Genomic DNA, 19,494 nt, shown 5'->3' on the forward strand with positions numbered 1-19,494 from the left:
TTGAATCTCGGAGTCGACGTTAGATCAACTCTCGGGTTCGATATACCACTGCTGCCTGGCCATGAATTGGTTAGGGCGCCAGAGTTTATCATAGTCGTCAGCGCCATATTGCTGCATGTAGTCGAGAAGGATTGTCGAAAGTATTGCTGGTCACCAGTGGCCTTGACCGAGATATTCGCCAACTAGCTCGTGCACGCCTTGGTCCGTTCTCAGCGGACTCTATTGGTGACTTCGAAAATGCACAAGTAATCACCAATGCGAATGTGATGATTAAGGAAGAATGCATCCCGCGTTTAAATCAGCTGATGATTTGTCGTGCGCCTTCCTTGCCCAGAACACCAGGTTCCTGCGGCTTCGGACTCCTGTCACGTCCCTTCTTACGGCTCAGGAAGGAGAGCATACCACTATTAGTAGACTTTCCTTTGCCGCTAGCGTCGAACCCTTCGGCGGGAAGGGTGGCACTCTGATCGGCGAGCTCGCTCCAGCTGCCCGCTTCCTCGAGAACCATTTGCACACCACCCCCCTTGCTGGTCTTGCGAGCCGTTGGTCGAGCCCGTGCTGCTGCCGGTGGGACGAAAGGGCGAGCGAAGTTGGGAGCTGTAGCGGGAGGAGGTGTCTGTGACGCAGGACTCAGAGGCTGGCTAGTTGTGCCCTCTAGAGCCACACCAATTGAAGACTGGTTGTCCGGTAGGGTCAAGCGAGACGGCGATCCTTCCGCACGTGCAGGTGAGCCTCGCGTAGAATCAGGCTGAGAGTAGTGTCGTGAATGCGTTGATGAAGCTGCAGTTTGGATACAATCTTCAGGATTCGCGACAGACGCAATTGCTTCAGCAGCATTTCCGCGGTAGGTTACGGCTGTGTAATCGAAGGGCTCAAACATGGTTTCAATCAGTCGGTGAAGCTCATCTTCGCGAATTTCCTTCGCAGTGGCATCCTCCCTCAGCTCAGCTCTTGGTTTCTGCCTTCGCGCCCTAGCTTCGAGCGGAGCTTCCTCCAAGAGTAATTCCTCCAGGTCATACGTAGCATCGAAGTTCGTCTTGTCGCTGGATGGGCGGAATACCGGGGGCACTTCTTTTCGTTCTAGTGCCTCAAAGTCGATGTCTGCGAAAAACTGATGTGAGGTAAAGCTCTCAAAACTAACCGCGCCAATTCGTTTGCTTCGGTCCTTCTCCATCAAGGCCGACATGGCGCGCAAGCAGGGAATGGATACGGCGGGGTTGGTAACGTAGTATTTCGGTTGGGCTTTTTTGATGTTTTCGCTGAGGGTGTCTTGAGACCGGCCTTCAAAGGGTCTCTTGTTGTAGATGCATTCGTAAAATGTGACCCCCAATGACCACCAATCGACTTCAAAATAATATCCTCCTCCCTCATACACTTCCGGAGCGAGATATGCGAGTGTACCTGACTTACTCGTGAGAGGCTTTCCAGGTCTAAAGTCGGACGCCACGTTCTGCCGCGAGTCAGAGCCAGTCCATATCTAGACATCATGTGGAGAACTTACAAAGTCTGCAAGGTGAACGTGTCCTTCCGAGTCTAGTAGCACATTGTCCGGCTTGACATCTCGATGAATGATGCCCTGCGAGTGAATGTATCTCAGAGCGCAACCAAGCTCAGCGAGCCAAAACCGCACTGCTTCTTCCGTGAAGCATTTTCGCGAGATATGAAATCGCAGATCACCACCGTTCATTAAATCTACCACAATGTAGCTTATAAAGTCAGCAACGGTTCGAATCACCGGAGGTAAAAACACACATGTACTCTATATCCTGGAAGCTGTATCGCAAATTGCAAAGAAAGGGATGGTTGAGATGTTCCAGCATTCGCCGCTCTCGAATAATATTCCGTACACTTTCCGAGCGGACAACTGTAGCGAGAATAACCGGTCAGCGACGGTAAAAAATATGAAAATTGGTCTAGAGAAGTACGCACCTTCCTCTTTCCGAATATACTTCAAAGCAAAAGTTAAGCCCGTATCCTTTTTCTCCACTATACGGACTTTGCCGAAAGCACCTTTCCCGACAACTCGAAGTAGCCGGAACTGATTCAAGTTCACTGCCCCAGTGTCAGCCAAACCTCCACCATCTCTCTCATGCGAGATGTGCAGGCCAATTCCCATTGCATAGCTTCGGTCTGCCGGGGTATACACCTACCCTCATTGTCGGAGGCGACCTGTCTCCCCTGGGAGTTTCCCATCTAGAAAGCGGTATACAACAGAGCTAAATTCGTCGTTTCGCGTTACCTGCGACAGCCTTCCATCCGAATTGTGGTGTGAATTGCTGAGGCAGACGGTTTGCGGTCGGGGTTGCTCAGTGATTGATGGACGGAGACCGGGGGAAAAGAACGGAGATGCTGAAGGAGCAGCGGACGGCGGGGTTTAACTGAAGATTCACCGCATCCAGGCCTAGACAGAACAAGTTAGACGTTAATATTGGAGGTCTCATCTGAACAAAGAACCGTTTGAGTTCACAGACGGCCGTGTGCAGGAGACGCCGACGAGGCGGGCAGGGGAAAAACGGCCCCGGGAAAGGTATGGCTGGAGAGCGAGGGTGACGTACGTACCGGAATGGAGAAACGGCGGAGCCAAGAGAGAAGGAAAACTACTAGAGGAATTGTCGGGAGACGGGGTTTGGGAAGGGGCAGAAAACTGAAGTGAGGGCGAAAAGAGATGTGGTTGAAAAGGAGAGTTCGTCGACTGGCGACGGGGAAGTTGATGGAGGCGGGCCGCTACTAGTCTAGCAGTCTGTGATGTGGATAGAGATAGACTCCCAGCCAAGCACCCGAAAAAGTCAAGATTTTGGGGCAAACAAGGCCAAGTCAGCGAATGAATCAATTACGAGACTCTTGCTCACTTTGCATCCAGTGTTACTGGATTGACTATTGATATTTCCCTGCAAAAGGCGACAGTGACCTTTGCAGGGCTTCCATGGCCGACCACAGCTCGTGGCCGCCACGTTTTTCATTCATTTCGTTCGCAGGCTGAGAGCTGCAGATCGCGTTTCATCTCCTCGCAACCTTCTGACCAGTCGACTGTCGCGCCCTCATCGATCATTCGATCCGTCTTCACATGAAACTTGTCTAAAAACACCGCCTGAGTCGAGCCTTCTGCTGTAAGTTGTGGCGGCATGCTTTTCTTTTTCCCTTTCCTCCCACTGCTCGATCTTACGTGTCGCTCGCCTTCTTTGAGACTTCTAGAAGCCTTTTCTACCCCCAATTCGCTTTCAGGGGCTGAAGCTTCGTATCCATCGTCATGGGAACTCCTACCGTTATCTCCACTACTAGCTGACAGGCCATCCATCCACGCTCAGACTCCGCTGTCACTGTCAGCCTCTGCCTATCAATCCATCAGGGAATGACTGTGCTCAGAATATGACATGTATCTAAATTTGATCAAATATGTCCCCTTTCCTACGGAGTAGGTAAATGCAGCCGATAATAGTAAGAAATATACAGTGCCAAACTCCAGTCCAAGAAATAAAAACGGCAGTCCCGAAACCTAACATGCAGAAATCTCCCAATGCATCCCTTCCCATCCAACATTCACGCCGTTCTATTTCCATTCACCGTTACACTAACCCAAACTCCCCGTTCCAGTAGCCAGTCTACCACCGTCTTGCATAAACAGAGTTTTCAGTCGAAGGCACTCGCCTTTCTTGTTTGCCTTTGCGATCACGAGAGCGTTCCGGAGCGCCATTTGACCGGCTCTGGCTAGAGGATTCGTAGTCGGACCTCAGCAGATTTCCCTTCTGCGGCGAGAATTCCAAACTGCTCTGGCCGCCTGTGTATCGCGACTCGGCGTCTCTACCAAACAGTGCCATCATGTCGTTCATCGTCAATTTGGCCGCTGCCGTCTTGCCTTCAATGGTGACATTAGCGAGTTCGCGCTTTCGCTCTTGTAGATCCAGGATTCGCTCTTCGACGGTGTCTTTAATGATCATCTTGTAGATTTTGACATCCACTGTCTGGTTAAGTCGGTGCACACGATCAATCGCTTGCTCTTCCACGAACTAAAGGGCCGAATTAGCTCATTGTCAATCGCGTGGGGAAGAAGTAAGCTTACCGGGTTCCAGAATGGTTCTAAAATGACAACGCGACTTGCTGCAGTGAGATTCAGCCCCAGCGCCCCAGCCCGCAAACTACAAAGCAGTACACGGGTCCCCCGGTGGTTCCGGAGTTTCTCCAGACTCGCCTCTCGAAGGTCATTGCGCATGCTTCCGTCATATCGTGCATAACCGATACCAGCGCGGTTGAGGAACGGCTCAACTTTATCAAGCATGGAAGTAAAGACGGAGAACACGATGAACTTAAAATCGGGCGCTTCTCGTCGAAGAATTTTCATCAATTGGCGGATCTTGGTCGATGGAAGAACCTGGTTTTCGTCGTCTCCGGGATTTAAGTAGATATCATCGTCAGAGTCCTCTTCAACCTGGGATTTGCGGTGAGCTCCCCGCTGACTAGGCGATTCAGGTTCGTCATCAGTTTCAGAATCATCAGAACGAAGCCATTCGCCGCCGCCTTCTGCATCTTCGTCGTCGGAACCGCCAACTTTGCCTAGAGATAGCCCTGTACGCTGACTCTCGGGAACAAGCCATTCACCGGCATCCTCTTCTTCGTCATCGCTATCCATCACGATCTTTCTATTCCTGCGGAAGCGAGCCATGCGGTCTTGCAGTCGGCGTTCTGATGGAGATGCGGTGGGGTCGGTAATATGCTCGGATGCCTTCTTCTCCTCCTCCTCCTCCTCCTTCTTCTTCTTGGTCCCGTCTGCAACAAAAGGCGTGTTGAAATCTTTCTCACACTCACTGCATCTGCTACCTCCTCCGGTAGATTCGGCTTGGCTCAACGTCATCTGACAGATGTCGCATTTCTTTGACACAACACTCAGTGCACCAAAGAGATCCGCCACATCATCCAGCTCATCGTGCTTTTTGGACGATGATTGACTGTTCGAAGTACCCGTCTGCAAGAGGATATCCTTGTCTTTAGCCAGGTCGCTTCTGACCAGGTCAGGATGGTTACAGCACTGTCGGAGTCGTAACAGCAAAGTCAGCGCCCCAGCATAATCCATTTTAGAATCACCCATCATCTTTTCGAGACTGTTGTCCGTTCGCTGTTCCAGTCGCTCGTAAAAATTCTTCTCGCCGGGCATAAAGTCAACTGCGACTTTGACCACCTCACGCTTGACGATTTGAAACCCGGGATTTCTCTTTTCCCCATCAGCTTCTTTACCAGGCTTAAGGTTGGCATTAAGCTTCAGCACGTCTTTTGTACGGCGCTTCATGAAGGCTTTAAGGACGACTTGTAGCCGTTCAATTGCGAGTCCACCGCGCCCGTTCGCTAATGGCCGTGTAATTTGGTCCTTCCAGTTAGCCAAATCGTTGTATGGCTTGATTCGTAGAAACCTAATCAGACTCTGTAACTCATCGAGATTGTTCTGCATGGGCGTGCCTGAAAGGCACCAACGGTACTCAGCATCCAATGCATATGCTGCCTGCGTTGCCTTTGCGTTGCGGTTCTTGATGGTGTGGGCTTCATCGAGGATGATGCGGTACCAGTAGACGGAGAAAATGCCCGCCTTCTTATCGTTGTTGGCCACTGCGTTGTGCTCAGAAGTCAGGGTACCATATGTAGTAATAACAACATCGTAGTCGTCCAAACGGTCTGTTGCTTTAGCCCTTGCATTGCCGTGGTATACAAGGACTCGGAGCCTGTGGGAAGGTTCAACCTTGGTTTTGATCTCGGATTCCCACTGTTTGATCAATGCGAGAGGTGCAACGACCAGAGTGGATTTGCTCAAGCCTTTCGGGAGATTTCTCGACTCCGCACTTTCTTCATCAATATCTTCAGGTTTTTGGTCGTGATCGGACAGTGCTGGTTGTCGTCTCGACCCGTCTTTCGGCTTCTGATTTGTGAGCATCAGGGCGATGGCTTGGACTGTCTTTCCAAGACCCATATCGTCTGCTAGAATACCACCCTTCGGGAGCACGCCCTTCTCCTCCTTTCTGGGTTTCAGTGAGCCGATCTCTTTAGCGCACATCCAGTTTACTCCCTGCCGCTGGTGAGGGAGCAGTTGAACCCTCAGGCCTTCGACAACCCCATCATCGTCTTCGTCTTCACTGTCCTCCTCGGTTTCCGAACCAGCGTCGCTGCCGTTCTTCTCGTCCTCGATTTCCTGTTCTTCTCTTTTCCTGGTGCTCTCCTTCGTGGTAGAATCGTCATCGTTTTCAACTTGTTGACTCTCGTTGACACTCACTCCCTGCAGCTTAGTGGCTAGGTCATCCATATCCAAACTCTCTTCTTTGGCTTTCGGGCTCTCGCTGTTCTGTTTTTTCCCTTTGTTCTTCTTATTCTTTTTCTTCTTGCCTTTCGGCTTTGGTTGCTTTTCATCTTCGTCTTCAAATGCTCCTTCCAGCAGCGCTTTGATATTCTCATTAGCCTTCGCTGTATCAACCCAATCATTCGCCGTTGAGATTCCGAATCCTGGGTTCCGGCTCGTCCGAGAAGTAGAAAAGCCACCTCCGGGCGTTGTTGTTGTTAGGTCGACAAAATTCTGCAGATTCTTAGCGGCAGTATTTTGTTTCAGTGGAGAAGCTTTATTGGCAAAGAAAGTCTTCGGCGCTCTAGGAGTGCCGAAAGTTATATTCTCGGGGCGGCGGATCTCAAAGACTTCATTATTGACAGGGCGAGACATCCTATCATTTTTGTAGGCGGAGGGACGGACAGGTTTGAAAGGGTCGAAGGGCTCGCGGTTCTTGGGAGTGGACGCGGCGTGGGGAGGAGGAAGATTAGGTCGGCTCGCATTCTGGTGGAGGGGGTTGTGTGGTCGTTGATAATTTTGTTGTGGTCTATGATGCTCTGGTCTAGGGCGGTTCTGCTTGGGAATGTTAAAGGGATTGCTTGAGCCGTGATTTTGAGGGTAGGACTGGCGGCCCAATGGTGAGGGAATCCCGAACTCAGGCTGGTGCGGCAGAGGACGGTTTGTCTGTTCCTTCGGTTTTACCGGGGTCGTGAGGTCAATCGGGGCGTTGCTTTCTCGTGCCATCGTGTACAGCGGGCTGTGTACGTGTCTTACGAATCGCTATCTCGGTTGTTCGACGGAGATGAATGAGATCGACTGAGGCAATCCTGGCCTGGTTTTCGCTAGTACCTGTTCTTCGTTCTGGAGGTTTTCCTGTGGTATCGAGGTGTGGATGTCGAGCTGTTTCTTTCATCCATCGTCAGTTGGTGCTCAGTAGACTAATTTGGCTGTTGATGATGCCTTACGACGGCGTCTTCAATTGGGAGCGTCAAAGTGGTTGCGGGCGAAATACACTAAACCTGCTTCTTCAGAAAGTTCTATGCGCAAAACCATTCGTCCTCTTGTCGGTTTCGTGGGCAGATCCAGGGAGCCCAGTTAAGGTTGGGAATTTCGTGATTGTGGGTGGAAACCTTAGCCGTCACATTTTCTTATCGAGTTATCGCTCGTTTGTTTTGGATTCTGCCCCAGCAACCGAAGGCGGGGTTCGAGGCTTGTCATCAACGATTGACATGGTCAATGCAGCGGTGGTTACAGAGTACGGAGTACTTCTACTAGTTTCGGATATTTTATCGCCACTAATGACACTTTAGCTCTGGAAATGTCTTAGAATTCCCGTGCTGGTTTCTCTCAGTTGTGCTCAGTGCCTTATACATGTCCATAACGGACAGTGTAAAGTATAATCAGGTTTCACAGAAAGTGAATCGGGGTCTTATCTAATTAAACTCACTGACAGTAAGCCCGCCAGTGGGAAAGAAGCTAAAAGAGCCCGCTTCGCGGAGGTCATACTGAGGTCGATTTAGAATTAGTGACTTATTAAAAATCGTAAGTAGAAATATCTAGCCCGAAATGCACTCTTCAAAATACAGAAACTCAAAAGCATAATCCCGCCCCGATTCATACTATATACCACACCCGCTTCGGTTGATTACGACGCATCACAATTCTCCAACCATTGGCATTTAGTGACCGTGCTCCAGAGGACTGCAGCCAAGACCGAGAGTGCCACCCTATTCTTTGTTAGCCACATGTCAGGCTTCACCGGTGAGGCATAAGGCTTACCAAGAGGTTGGCTTCTGTGCAGCACTGGGGCTCAGAAGTGCAAGTATCGTCGTAGGCATGGCCTGTCAACATTAGCGAAGTGAATGAGAGTAGTTAGCCACAACTACAGGAGACATACAGAGAAGGCCAACGGAGCCAACGATCTCAGCTGCGTCGATACCCACAAGCTCGAGGATGGGGTCGACGAGGGGATCGAGAGGAGTAGTAAGGCTGCCACAGCAAAGGAGAGGACCAATGCAATCGCTTTGCCGCTTCTCGGAGTTGGCAGCGGAGGGCAGAGCAGAAGCCAGAGCAGAACCGGCAACGGCGAGAACAGAGAGGGCAGTGGCGACCTTCATTTTGATAGAACACGGAAACTTGAAAGAAATTGATCAACAAGAAAGCAAAAGAGAGACTTGGGTCTTTGCGTTTGGAAGAATGCTGTTGGAATTGTACTCCTTCCGGGGGAGATGTGAAGTCCTATATATACGTCTGATTCTGACGGTATAACGAACGACTCAGTTGAACTCGGTAGGAAAGCTTATCGGATCATCATGTGTCCTTCCTGAAGCAGATGTGTGCTTCTCATAATGACATTATTCCAGAAACCCTATCTCTGGCTTCACATAAAGGGCTGGTCGGGTTCAGGTGCGGATTCCGGTATACCGCTCAGGTCGAGATTTGAGAGTAGCCCGAGCCTAATTCGAATCACGGTATGAGTTGCAGATCCATCTCCACATAGATAAGGCCATGTTCTGGTCTCTCATATGCCTTGGAGCCACTGAGAGTGCATGCTTCATGACAAAGTAGTAGCGAACTGGTCCAGGAACCCTTTGCCTTGCTGGCGCCACGAACCCGGCTCCATAGATCTTGGCAAATGGCCAATCATTTTTTGCAACCTGCAGGAACAGCGCATGAACAGTGACGGTGGGGTAAGCCGATCTATCTACGGAATTCTCGCGTTGAGTTGGGTCCGGATATCGGCTTGCTGTGATTTGACGGATAACTCGCTAGCAAGCCCAGGTGCGGGATCAGAACAAGGTACTGCAGCGGACGGAGCAATAACCGATCCCAGAAGCGCTGCAGAGTGCTGACATCAAAGCTCGCTTAGTAGGCGTACAGAAAACAAATCCAGTTCTGTCGTCACTTGTCGCAAAGCCATGGCTCGGGAGTAGGCTCCTTAAGCCTGAAAGCCGAAATCCTTATCAGTAAGACTGCTCCAGAGACGAGAAGATCTGATATTGAATAAGATCCGTTAACCAAGCTGAAAACTCCAGACTATGTCAGCATTGTGGCCACTGGTCAATCAACAAGGGTCACGGCTGATTCTGGGAGAGCTTTTGTAGTTCACTGGACGTCCGGAGTAGCGATGATCATACGAGCTTGTCCCCGAGAAAAAGGAACGAACCATTAGTTCAATCCGCCGCCACTGGGATCTGAGCATCCATGCGGCAAATGCGGAGAATGCAACAGATAACCTCGGCCTCGAAGCTCTGAGAAATAGAAACTGATAACTGATAAGCCGTCATGCTGAAGCATCCAACAGCAGCTGCTTCTGACCGACGATCTGGTTGACAGCTCAAAAACAATTTCTCGTTATCCGCGATTATGACCCGAGATCGTCGCCAAGAATGTGCTCTTATTGGGTTTTTAGAACTTTGTTCATGTGTTCCTTGCCCACATTGGGTACGCGGGATCTTGCACGCTGACAATATAGCAGGCGTTCATTGTGATTTACTTCCAACTTCATGGCTATTCGATCAATAGGAGTATTTCACAGGTTCCACTGAAAGATATGAGATCATTTACGTAAATGAAGCCATATATTGTATGCTGGTTATCAGCAAGATTCAAGGCGATTGAACAAAGGGTACAGAATCCGTCGGTTGACCGGATGGATTCAAGGGACCGGCAACAACAGGCTCAATGTTCGGACATGTCCTGATAGTATGAGGCTGCCATAGCCGAGCGACGTTCGTATCAGGGTCTCGAGAGGTGATCCTTTTCTCTGTACAGTCAGAGTCGAATTGTCCACAGGGAGAGTGCGGAATGCAACGACTATAATAACGTACCGTTTTGGGTATACAGTGTTGGTACCTGAGGCATAAATGTGGCTAGGCATGTACTGCTCCATATGGCGGTGCCAAGCCCACCAGCCACAGTACCACTCGCGACACAAAAAATCGCCTTTCTCTGGGTTCCCAATATCCCGCCGCCTGCAAGCTTACCGTCCCCAGATCTCATAAGGCTACCTCAGTTTCTGAGGGGCTTGTTTGTGACATTTAGGTCAAAGTTGTTTTAATTTTCTTGTGGTTTTATTTTTTGACATCATGGCCCCGATCTCCATCGCAGATATTGTTGCGGCCCTCCCCGCGGAGGACACCTGGGGTCCTGTCACCTCGGCGGACAACATGCTTGATGGCGTCCCCTACGCTCCTTTCTCCAAGGGTGACAAGCTAGGCCGCATGGCTGACTGGACTGCTGACTCCAAAGACCGTGACCGTGGCGGTCGTCAGGCATACAACCGCAACTACAGAGGTATGGGAATGACCAACCCCCTATCGCTTGTAGGACGGTTCTAACGAATATCGTCGTCCAGACCAACAAGTATACGGAGCTGGCTCTTCTAGCCTCTTCGCCGTCCAAGTTGCCGAAGACGAATCTTCTTTCTCCGTGGTTGACAACACTCGCACTTCCGCTAAGCGCACCTTTGGCCGGGGCGGTGGCACCGTCTTCCGTGGCCGTGCCCAGCGCGGCGGCGCGGGCCAGAGAGGCGGCCGTGCTGGCTTTCAGCGTGTTGGTGCTGGTCGCGGCCAAGGTGGCGACCGCTACTACGACAACCGTGGCGCCCGCGGCAACCGGGGTCGTCGCTTCGGATGGAAAGACTACGATAAGCCGCAGAGGACTCGCGAGCCTTCAGTCAACATTCGCCCTGATTGGTCCATGCTGGAGGAGGTCGACTTCAACCGCTTGTCCAAGTTGAACCTACAGGCACCCGAGGGTGAGGATGTCGACACGTACGGTTTCCTCTACTACTACGACCGTTCTTACGACAAGGCTCCCGTCAAGAACGCCGAGCGCCGACTGCAGGCTCTCGACCGGGCTGCGTACAACGTCACCACGTCGCAGGATCCCATTATCCAGGAACTGGCTGAGAAGAACCAAGCTACCATCTTCGCTACCTCCGATATCCTCTCCATGCTCATGTGTGCTCCTCGCAGCGTGTACTCGTGGGATATCGTCATCGTTCACCAGGGCAACAAGATCTACTTCGACAAGCGTGAGGGCGCTTCGTTGGATTTGGTGACTGTCAACGAGAATGCCGCCGATGCGCCCCTCGAGGTCGCCGAATCCTCCGGCAAGCAGGAGTCAATTAACACTCCCAGCGCTCTCGCTCTGGAGGCTACTTTCATCAACCACAATTTTGCTCTCCAGACTGTTGTGGAGGCTAACAATGCCAAGGTTGACTTCAACCACCCCAATCCCTTCTACAACGCCGAAGAGGAGACCGAGCCCCTTGCCTCTAAGGGTTATAAGTACCGCCGCTTCGACCTCTCTCTGGAGAGCGACGAGGAGCCTCTTAACATGATCGTCCGTACTGAGGTTGACGCCCTGGTCAAGAACCCCGTTAGCGGCGAGGATCAGCAATTGGTCGTCAAGGCTCTTAACGAGTTCGACAGCAAGGCCCAGGGCTCTGGTGGCTCCCTGGACTGGCGCAGTAAGCTGTACTCTCAGCGTGGTGCGGTCGTCGCTACAGAGATGAAGAACAACAGCTGCAAGCTTGCCCGCTGGACAACGCAAGCCATTCTCGCAAAGGCTGATGGCATGAAGCTTGGTTTCGTGTCTCGTGCCAACCCCCGTTCCGCCGCCGCTCACGTCATCTTGGGTGTTGCGGGATACAAGCCCCGCGAATTCGCCGCTCAGATGAACCTCAACCTCGGCAACGGATGGGGTATCGTGCGCACGATCGTCGATCGCATCCGTGCCCTTGATGCGGACGAGGAGGAGGACAAGGTCACCAAGTACATCTTGGTTAAGGACCCCAACCGTCCCGTCCTCCGTCTGTACAGTGTTCCCGCCAACGCGTTCGAGGAAGACGATGAGGCTGCCGAGGAAGAGCAGGAAGCCAAGGGTGAAGATGAGGAGGAGGCATGAAGTAATGAATGCGTTCTTTTGCAGAGATTTGAGATATCATATGTTTAAGTGCCTTTCATGTGCATATTCAAAAGTACTAGATCACGAGTCCTATTTGCAAGATTTTGGGTCGAGCATCATTTTACAACTGCGTATGTTCCGCATTTTCAGCATCAGATTTAGATTTGGACCGTACCGTAATGCAGCTTTGAATATCTGATACGACTAGACAGTCGGGTCTTAACCCAGTCTATTCTCTGTTCTCGGCCTTCCTCCGCAGTTGTCTTTTGACAATCCTCCTTAGACTACGGATCAATTGGTTTTAATATCCTTGTCAAGAAGCCAAGACCATGATTCAAGTCAACGCATTATCGCATCCAGTCAACCCCAGATACGGTGCCCTTGATCCTAAAAAAAGGTCTCGCGCAAAGCATCAACAACGAAGGTTATCGTTCCAGACTGGAGACGCCACGCATCGACTTTGGACCTCAATAATGATATAGGAGGCTAGTTACATACGTGTTGTGAAGTGTCCTGCCGATATCCCCGTCATTTACAGTGCCCTGCTTGTATGGCATGGCTGACACACTCCAGACCACATTCAGATACACTTCCCCGCCACACTCCGTTGCAATAAGGATTGATACATTCCGCCGCATCTTGCTTCTCTTACTCCTCTAAGTTTTCCTGGTTATCCTGCTGCCTGCCCTGGAGGATTACCAGAATTTAGCTCAGCGGAGACTTGAGCGGGTTTCGAGCTTGGGTCAGGAGTCGCAACGACCCCACAATGAAATCTGTGACTATGCACGAAGGGGACACGGCTGTTGACCTTAAAAATGGCCGAGTGGATACTGGGTAGTTAGCGCTAGAGAGGGCTCGATTTAGCCGGATGGGAAGTTGAGGTCCTTTCGTCCCAAGTACAGGACATTGCAGCGTGCGACTTCAGCTTCGGCATTCGGGACCCATGAGCCATCCCGATAAATTACGGTCTGCATAAGGCTATTACCTCGCAGATTGGAAAACTGAGTGCCGAACCCAGAAGGCGATACTGCCTAATTTGGTATCATCTTGACTGAATCTGGAGTGCCCGGTTTCACCTTTGGACGTTTCAAGAAGCCAAATATACTTTGCTTAGGATTCACCGAGGCACGAGCTCAAGGGTCTAGGACTGCGAAAATCCAAAGTCAGGGTCTAGTGACTACATAGCAATCTATATCAAACGCCAATGGGGCTTGCTACCGGCAATTAGCCGTACCAACTGGCAAAATGAGATCGTATCTGATCTCTCGATCTTCGCCTCGTCCCGGCAATTAATCCCTCGAACCACGGATTAATGGCAGGCTGTCATGGACCTATGCTCACAATTTGAGTATGAAAGCCGGGATGGACGGTTCTATCAACTGCCGAACCTGCGTTTGGCTTTGTTTTGGTGGTCTAACTGAGCCCATCACAGCATTGCCAATTTTTGGAGTCTTCAGTGGCCCCCAGGAGCCTTCACGCACCAACGCCTGGTTCCAAGGCATTCCGGGGCCCTAATTAAAGCCACGCTGGAGGGATCGGCGGTTAATTGGTGCCCAGTCCCACCACTACTTCAGCCTTTATCTGCTTAAACTTCGGAATTCCAGCACCTCGCCCCAACTGCACACACCAAGTGTTTCAGATCGGGGCACCACGACGGTGTGAGAGATCAGTCACAGAACGATTAATGTTCATTTCCCAGCTCTGATGGATCCAATTCTGTACGGCACTGGTCAATTCGGACCTACTTCTACCGCTACCGAGGCCCGGCATATGTAGTAGGCACTCAACTTTCAGGATGTTGTTTTAGAATATGCGGGGCACTGGTTTATACTTGATTTATACTAGGTCCCTCGGACGAACTACCCCCTCTTGACCATACCCCCGTGGTTGCAAGGGCCGAGGGAACATGTTTGACCCTGATTCAAGGCACGGGATTAGTACATCTTAGGGTTCGGTAGGCCAATAGCCACACGGGTTCCGTCACCGAGTCACAGGTGCAGGTACGGGAGCAAGAGTATATAAGCCATGCCATCGTTCGAACGGGAATCATCCAGCTATCAAGTCTAGCAGGCCTAGCCAGGGTTCCTCCTCACTCTCTTTCGTTCACTTTCTCCGGGTCACTCTTTACAGTCACTCTACAAAATGCACTTTAAGCTTCTATCCCTTGCTGCTCTCGCCGGCCTGTCCGTTGCCAGTCCTTTGAATATTGACGGGCGCCAGCGTACGTCTCTGCCTAGTTAAATGCCTACCACGCCAGCTAACCAGACGCAGTCGGTAGCTCGAGCGGCAATGATCTCCGCGACGGCGAATGCAAGCCTGTCACCTTTATTTTCGCCCGCGCCTCCACTGAGCCCGGCCTTCTGGGCATGTCCACTGGTCCCGCCGTTTGCAATGACCTCAAAGCCGATGCCTCTCTCGGCGGCGTAGCTTGTCAGGGTGTTGGGCCGAAGTACACCGCGGGGCTGGCCGAGAATGCCTTGCCTCAGGGAACCTCTAGCGCGGCCATCAACGAGGCCAAGGAGCTCTTCGAACTGGCTGCCTCCAAGTGCCCTGACACCAAGATCGTAGCTGGTGGATACAGGTACGCCCCATCACTCTGCTCGTTCACCCACTTTTCCTAATGTATGGTTATGACAGTCAAGGAACGGCCGTCATGCACGGGGCGATCCCCGACCTCTCCGACGAGATCAAGGACAAGATCGCAGGTGTCGTGCTCTTCGGCGACACCCGCAACAAGCAGGACGGCGGGCAGATCAAGAATTTCCCCAAAGACAAGATCAAGATCTACTGTGCTACCGGTGACCTGGTCTGCGATGGTACGTTGATCGTTACCGCCGCGCATTTCACCTACGTCGCAAACACCGGTGAAGCTTCCAAGTGGCTTGAGCAGCAACTCGCTTCCATGCCCGCCTCCACCTCCACCTCTAGCAGCTCTAGCAGCTCTTCATCTGTACCTGCTAGCCAAACCAGCCAGTCTAGCGGTCTCTCTAGCTGGTTCTCTGGCCTTGGTAACTGAGTGTGCTGTCATGGTCGTGTACGGTGCTGTGGATGGTCCGAACCGCATTTGTTTATGACCAGGGCACTGGTACAATGAGTGGTACCTAGTAGTACACGATATTAGATGAGGATTCTTTTTTTATGTTGCCCGTCCGAGGGACAAGTTATAGTGGGCGATTCTTTTAAGGCCTTTTGGCGACTCAACTCCTAAATATATATTCTAGACTGCTCCATGAGACGGCCATTTGCCTACTCACGTACTTTCATGCCTCCACTACAGATGACAGAAAGATTTGACGGAATAATTTAGATGATCTTATTACTGATAAGTTATGCCCTATTTTCCAACCATCAGCTCATAAAGCCAAACAAAGCGAGACAGACCTTTGAGGATTCTGCTGGCTAGTATTTGTCCGCTTTAATTATCAAAACATGCCCATACAAACAAATCAGTCTGGCAAGGTGGCCGAGTGGTCTAAGGCGCACGGTTCAGGTTTACCTGATCCTTCAGACTTCTAAGTTTCCGTGTATCGAAAGGTGCGTGGGTTCGAATCCCACCCTTGTCAATGTTTTTTGAGTGTTTTGAACACTCCTCTCTTTGTCCTACCCCAGGAGATTTGAATCATAGCCGTATACAAAGGATTACATAATATCGACTGGCAAGGTGGCCGAGTGGTCTAAGGCGCACGGTTCAGGCTTTACCTGATCCTTCAGACTTCCGTCTAAGTTTCCGTGTATCGAAAGGTGCGTGGGTTCGAATCCCACCCTTGTCATCTGTATTTTTAGATTATCGTTTTGTTTATCTCTTTTTTATTCTTTCCTACAGCGCAGTATACGTATGTGCATTCCAGAGATGCCGATAGGCGGCATCCGTTAAGCCTATCAGGCATAGAATGGTGGCGGCTGCCGGATGCCCAATAACACGCACCCATGTTAAAGATTCTCCTCATTCTATTTGGTCTCAATTACTCCGTGCTCAAGATCCAACTTCAACCCCACAATTCAACAAAGTGTATGACACGCCCGCCACCGAAACAAATTGTGTCTTACACCAATCAGTCAGACAACCGCAATCAACAAGACAGAGACAAGCCTGCCTCCAACTCCAAGCACAACTGCTACTGCTATGCTACCCAACAACCCAGGTTTGAACCTGCCAACGGCGTCAGACGCCAACAGAAACAAGGACAAGGACAAGCTCTCGAAGCCTCGACCTGTAACGTCCTGCTCTGCGTGTCGCATTCGGAAAGTAAAGGTATTCCACCCCGCCTTCTCTTGACTCTTCCTTAACATACACCAATCTGTGCATCTGGAGTACAAGCTCTGATCAAAATCTGCTAATTAACATGAAACGACTATATAATATAATTTGGTGGATGCTGTTCCAGTGCGCCGATAGTTAACTAGTGGCAGTGCAACCGCGCTTCTCCCTGCAGCGCCTGCATCAGCCGCAAAACCCCCTCCGAGTGTACATACGCCAGCACAGTTGAAGACCGTGAGGCGATCGCAGCCGCGGAGACGATAGCTGAGCTCCGGGGGATAAGGAGCGAGCTGCAAGAAAAACTGGCGAAGGCTACGGCCGGAAAGGTCCTTGATGGGGGCGGGGAGGACGACGAGGAGGCAGAAGCGCTTGAGGCCGTTTATGCGATTGTGAAAGGGGGTTCGGTTGATCTGATTAGTGAGGTCGTTGGGAGAATCAGAGCGGGTGAGGAGGTGGGTGGTGTTTTGGCCGGGTTAGGTGTCAGGTAGGGGGTTCGAATGGGTTGGGTTAGATGGTGCTGGTGATGATGGATGGATGGATGCATTGAAGGGGTTGAATGTTACTGATTTAGATGATGGTGTGACATGGTATGATAGGATATGAACCGCCCTTGCTGTGAAGATCTGGTATAGCGCTTAACCCAAAGAAAGAAATGGAAGTATATATAGCGACCGAAGGGTGAAAGTAGAAAAGGAACAACGCTCGAGGAGAATGATATATATACAGCTCCTGCGGATGGCTAGGCATCAGCAGTAAGTAAATGGGAAAAAAGGGCATCAGAGAGCTCAGAAAAGAAGCGAGCTGTCAGGTCATGAATACATCGTCTCATCAGCATGCCGAGAGAACGCTACGCCGACGGGCCCGGAACCCTCCACTTTTGACCCCAGGACGCTGCTAAAGCAGTCCATGAGCTCAAAGTCCTCCAGGACCGCCCCGAATCCGTAGCAGCGCACTTTGTTCTCAAGCGTGTCCATGATCAGTTTAACGTCGTCCCGCGTCAACTTCGTATACATCTCATGGTTCTTTAGAGCCTGGAGTGCCATTATTGGGGTAACCTGTCCCTCAGTGACCAGTTGTCGGCTAAGATTGAGTAGCGTTGTGAGGTTAGCATGCGGCAGGTCGTAGGTCTTGTGCGGATATGTTTGCTCGCTCGTAGTATTGGCGATGTAGCTTGGCGGTGGGCAGGTGGCCATCAGCGCATGCCCTGAAAATGGCATGTCCTCGTCATCGGCTTCAGTAATGGATCGTCGGCAGAGGTAGTCGGTATGATCTCGACAGGGTGATTCCAGCCTACTTAGAGTCAGAAAAGACCTTTCAGAGATAATAACGTAAAACGTACGCTAGAATGAAGTCAATCTGAAGCTGGGGATTGTCTTCAAATATCCCCGCCCCTTGTATCGGCGGGCGACGGTCTATGGCGGCAAGTGCATCACACGGTATCGTAGCAATACCCTGATTGTTCGGCCCGACGTCCGGAACTGACGAGAAGTCGAACTTTTCCACTCCATTAACTTTCGGGCTCATTCCTGATGACACTGTCGTTGGCGGCGTGCTGTAAGTATGCGCCGTAAACGAAGCGACGCCCGTCTGCGATCCAACGCTCCCGGCTCCAACGGGACTGGAGTGGAATCCCGATCCCATCTGTCGCTCGGCTCTGCGGCGTTCCAATTCAGCATCGTAATTGATATTGTGGGCCACTAGAATCTCTTTCAACATGTTGTTCTCCTCCGATATGGAGTTGACCAATTCACGATGTTGGTGAACAGCAAGGTTCGCAGCAGATATCTCCTGAGTGTACGCTTCCCGCAACCGCGCAACTTCGCTCTCCAAAGCTCTGATGTATTGCTCCTTTCGCTCACGATGCGTCCTAGAGGAATAAGCATCATCCGAGAGATTGATGTCGAAGTTCCTACCTCTGCGCCTGACGGTTCAGCTCTTGTCGCCGCGTAAGAGCTGGCTTGCTATCGGGCTTAGGTCCTCTTCGTTTGGCAGGTTGCCCGTCTAAGACGTGTTAGCCAGGAGGTCCGGTCTAAGAGCGACGAGAACAAACCCCGAGTAGTCTTCTTAGCCTGTCCCCCAGCGCCAAAGAACTTGAAGAAGTCCGTGCTGATTGAACCCCTCATACCGGGCGTATCTTGGCCTGCTGCAGGTATCGAGTCAGCGACTGTGCGACAATCGTTCAACGCCGTGGAAAGGTAGAGTAAGACGAGCCCCATGTCACGCAGGGGGCCAGCGTCAGGGTAAAGAGACCCACGGTATGGACAATAAAAGAATTGCCCACATTCCAGGGTGCATCCACGGAGGGACAGAAAGTGGGAGCGCGGCGGGTGTCGTTCAATGCTTACCAGGTGAAGCACTCTGCGCTAAGCTTTGCCGATTCAAGGAGTCCATCGCGTTTAGATCCAAGGGTATTGGCCTACTACTGATCGAAGTCATGGTGGTCGAGCTGTGAATAACGGAGAATTGCGAGGAGGTTGAAATGCGACCGGTCGGCGGCGAGAAGCGAGGAAAGGGTAGACGTCAAAGAAACCCGGGGTAAGACGCAAATGAAGATTCTTCGGGCTGATGCGATGTTCTATGTACAGATCAGAAATAGTGTCAGCCTCAAACGAAGTCGATTTGAACCGAGTGGGTTCCGCTGTGCAAAGCGCCCGGCCGTTGGAAATGATGGGTATACGCACCCAATAAGCCTGACGACGGACCTTCCCTCACAAGCCACAGATAGACCAGGTCGAAAAGCTGCGATGCAGTCGTTTAAGACTTGTTACGGATGCAACGAGCGAAAGGTCAACCAGTCAGCGAAGTCGAGTCCAATAATAATAGTAATCCAGATCGGGTCCAGTTGCAGGCAGGCCGGCGTTATAGGTAGAGTGGGAGGGTCAGCCTTGACTGCAGTGCTTGTCCTGACTACCCCGAACGATCCCCCAAAAATCACTGGTTAGTGGCTCGGTGCCGTTCTTCAGGGCCCAGTCGACTGGCGTTGATAAACCGATACAATCATACGAGTCTCGATGGCTAAGCTAGCGAC

The 19,494-nt window shown here is 51.3% G+C and overlaps 7 protein-coding genes and 2 non-coding genes across 9 annotated transcripts; 5 read left to right on the forward strand and 4 right to left on the reverse strand.

The window, feature by feature from the left end:
* Positions 1-242: 242 nt before the first annotated feature.
* Positions 243-2,381, reverse strand: BDW70DRAFT_96154 (kinase-like domain-containing protein). Its single transcript, XM_073745290.1, has 5 exons — positions 2,151-2,381; positions 1,930-2,052; positions 1,753-1,864; positions 1,502-1,706; positions 243-1,450 (listed from the first exon to the last, which is right to left on the reverse strand). Exons 1-5 carry the CDS (start codon positions 2,191-2,193, stop codon positions 299-301), a joined length of 1,635 nt encoding a protein of 544 aa, XP_073593300.1. The 5' UTR covers positions 2,194-2,381; the 3' UTR covers positions 243-298.
* Positions 2,382-3,451: 1,070 nt separating this feature from the next.
* On the reverse strand, positions 3,452-7,039 carry BDW70DRAFT_170289 (putative SNF2 family helicase/ATPase; the record flags this gene model as incomplete). The annotated part of the gene is made up of 2 exons (XM_073742889.1): positions 3,452-4,004; positions 4,058-7,039. The coding sequence occupies 2 exons, from the start codon at positions 7,037-7,039 to the stop codon at positions 3,600-3,602; spliced, it is 3,387 nt and encodes a 1,128-aa protein (XP_073593301.1). The 3' UTR covers positions 3,452-3,599.
* Positions 7,040-7,974: 935 nt separating this feature from the next.
* Positions 7,975-8,412, reverse strand: BDW70DRAFT_162529 (hydrophobin family protein; the record flags this gene model as incomplete). Its single annotated transcript, XM_073741151.1, has 3 exons — positions 7,975-8,022; positions 8,075-8,136; positions 8,193-8,412. 3 exons carry the CDS (start codon positions 8,410-8,412, stop codon positions 7,975-7,977), a joined length of 330 nt encoding a protein of 109 aa, XP_073593302.1.
* Positions 8,413-10,275: 1,863 nt separating this feature from the next.
* Positions 10,276-12,520, forward strand: BDW70DRAFT_96206 (eukaryotic translation initiation factor 3 subunit D). The gene is made up of 2 exons (XM_073745291.1): positions 10,276-10,591; positions 10,653-12,520. Exons 1-2 carry the CDS (start codon positions 10,384-10,386, stop codon positions 12,206-12,208), a joined length of 1,764 nt encoding a protein of 587 aa, XP_073593303.1. The 5' UTR covers positions 10,276-10,383; the 3' UTR covers positions 12,209-12,520.
* A 1,830-nt stretch (positions 12,521-14,350) lies between these two features.
* On the forward strand, positions 14,351-15,397 carry BDW70DRAFT_170296 (cutinase family protein; the record flags this gene model as incomplete). Its single annotated transcript, XM_073742890.1, has 3 exons — positions 14,351-14,429; positions 14,480-14,789; positions 14,846-15,397. The coding sequence occupies 3 exons, from the start codon at positions 14,351-14,353 to the stop codon at positions 15,222-15,224; spliced, it is 768 nt and encodes a 255-aa protein (XP_073593304.1). The 3' UTR covers positions 15,225-15,397.
* Positions 15,398-15,661: 264 nt separating this feature from the next.
* BDW70DRAFT_t147 lies at positions 15,662-15,771 on the forward strand. Its single transcript has one exon. It is a non-coding gene; the product is annotated as a tRNA-Leu (tRNA).
* Positions 15,772-15,863: 92 nt separating this feature from the next.
* On the forward strand, positions 15,864-15,978 carry BDW70DRAFT_t148. Its single transcript has one exon. It is a non-coding gene; the product is annotated as a tRNA-Leu (tRNA).
* A 56-nt stretch (positions 15,979-16,034) lies between these two features.
* Positions 16,035-17,115, forward strand: BDW70DRAFT_96216 (Zn(II)2Cys6 transcription factor domain-containing protein). The gene is made up of 2 exons (XM_073745292.1): positions 16,035-16,460; positions 16,619-17,115. The coding sequence occupies exons 1-2, from the start codon at positions 16,332-16,334 to the stop codon at positions 16,952-16,954; spliced, it is 465 nt and encodes a 154-aa protein (XP_073593305.1). The 5' UTR covers positions 16,035-16,331; the 3' UTR covers positions 16,955-17,115.
* Positions 17,116-17,142: 27 nt separating this feature from the next.
* On the reverse strand, positions 17,143-18,804 carry flbB. Its single transcript, XM_073745293.1, has 4 exons — positions 18,517-18,804; positions 18,380-18,467; positions 17,806-18,333; positions 17,143-17,756 (listed from the first exon to the last, which is right to left on the reverse strand). Exons 1-4 carry the CDS (start codon positions 18,680-18,682, stop codon positions 17,276-17,278), a joined length of 1,263 nt encoding a protein of 420 aa, XP_073593306.1. The 5' UTR covers positions 18,683-18,804; the 3' UTR covers positions 17,143-17,275.
* Between the last annotated feature and the right edge of the window lie 690 nt (positions 18,805-19,494).

Source organism: Aspergillus foveolatus, assembly GCF_047715535.1.
Source record: "Aspergillus foveolatus strain CBS 279.81 unplaced genomic scaffold BDW70scaffold_51, whole genome shotgun sequence".
In the NCBI taxonomy this organism is placed as follows: Eukaryota; Fungi; Ascomycota; class Eurotiomycetes; order Eurotiales; family Aspergillaceae; genus Aspergillus; species Aspergillus foveolatus.

What these genes read in the sequence shown, in the direction of transcription:
- flbB (XM_073745293.1), bottom strand. Translation starts at nt 18,682, where the DNA reads ATGGGGCTCGTCTTACTCTACCTTTCCACGGCGTTGAACGATTGTCGC. An exon ending in GGCTAAGAAGACTACTCGGG is followed by an intron (nt 18,468 to 18,516) that starts GTTTGTTCTCGT and finishes AACACGTCTTAG; the next exon opens with ACGGGCAACCTGCCAAACGA. An exon ending in CAGATTGACTTCATTCTAGC is followed by an intron (nt 17,757 to 17,805) that starts GTACGTTTTACG and finishes GACTCTAAGTAG; the next exon opens with GCTGGAATCACCCTGTCGAG.
- BDW70DRAFT_96216 (XM_073745292.1), top strand. Translation starts at nt 16,332, where the DNA reads ATGCTACCCAACAACCCAGGTTTGAACCTGCCAACGGCGTCAGACGCC. An exon ending in GTCGCATTCGGAAAGTAAAG is followed by an intron (nt 16,461 to 16,618) that starts GTATTCCACCCC and finishes AACTAGTGGCAG; the next exon opens with TGCAACCGCGCTTCTCCCTG.
- BDW70DRAFT_96154 (XM_073745290.1), bottom strand. Translation starts at nt 2,193, where the DNA reads ATGGGAAACTCCCAGGGGAGACAGGTCGCCTCCGACAATGAGG. An exon ending in GGTCGCCTCCGACAATGAGG is followed by an intron (nt 2,053 to 2,150) that starts GTAGGTGTATAC and finishes ACACTGGGGCAG; the next exon opens with TGAACTTGAATCAGTTCCGG. An exon ending in GTATATTCGGAAAGAGGAAG is followed by an intron (nt 1,865 to 1,929) that starts GTGCGTACTTCT and finishes TTCTCGCTACAG; the next exon opens with TTGTCCGCTCGGAAAGTGTA.
- BDW70DRAFT_96206 (XM_073745291.1), top strand. Translation starts at nt 10,384, where the DNA reads ATGGCCCCGATCTCCATCGCAGATATTGTTGCGGCCCTCCCCGCGGAG. An exon ending in ATACAACCGCAACTACAGAG is followed by an intron (nt 10,592 to 10,652) that starts GTATGGGAATGA and finishes ATCGTCGTCCAG; the next exon opens with ACCAACAAGTATACGGAGCT.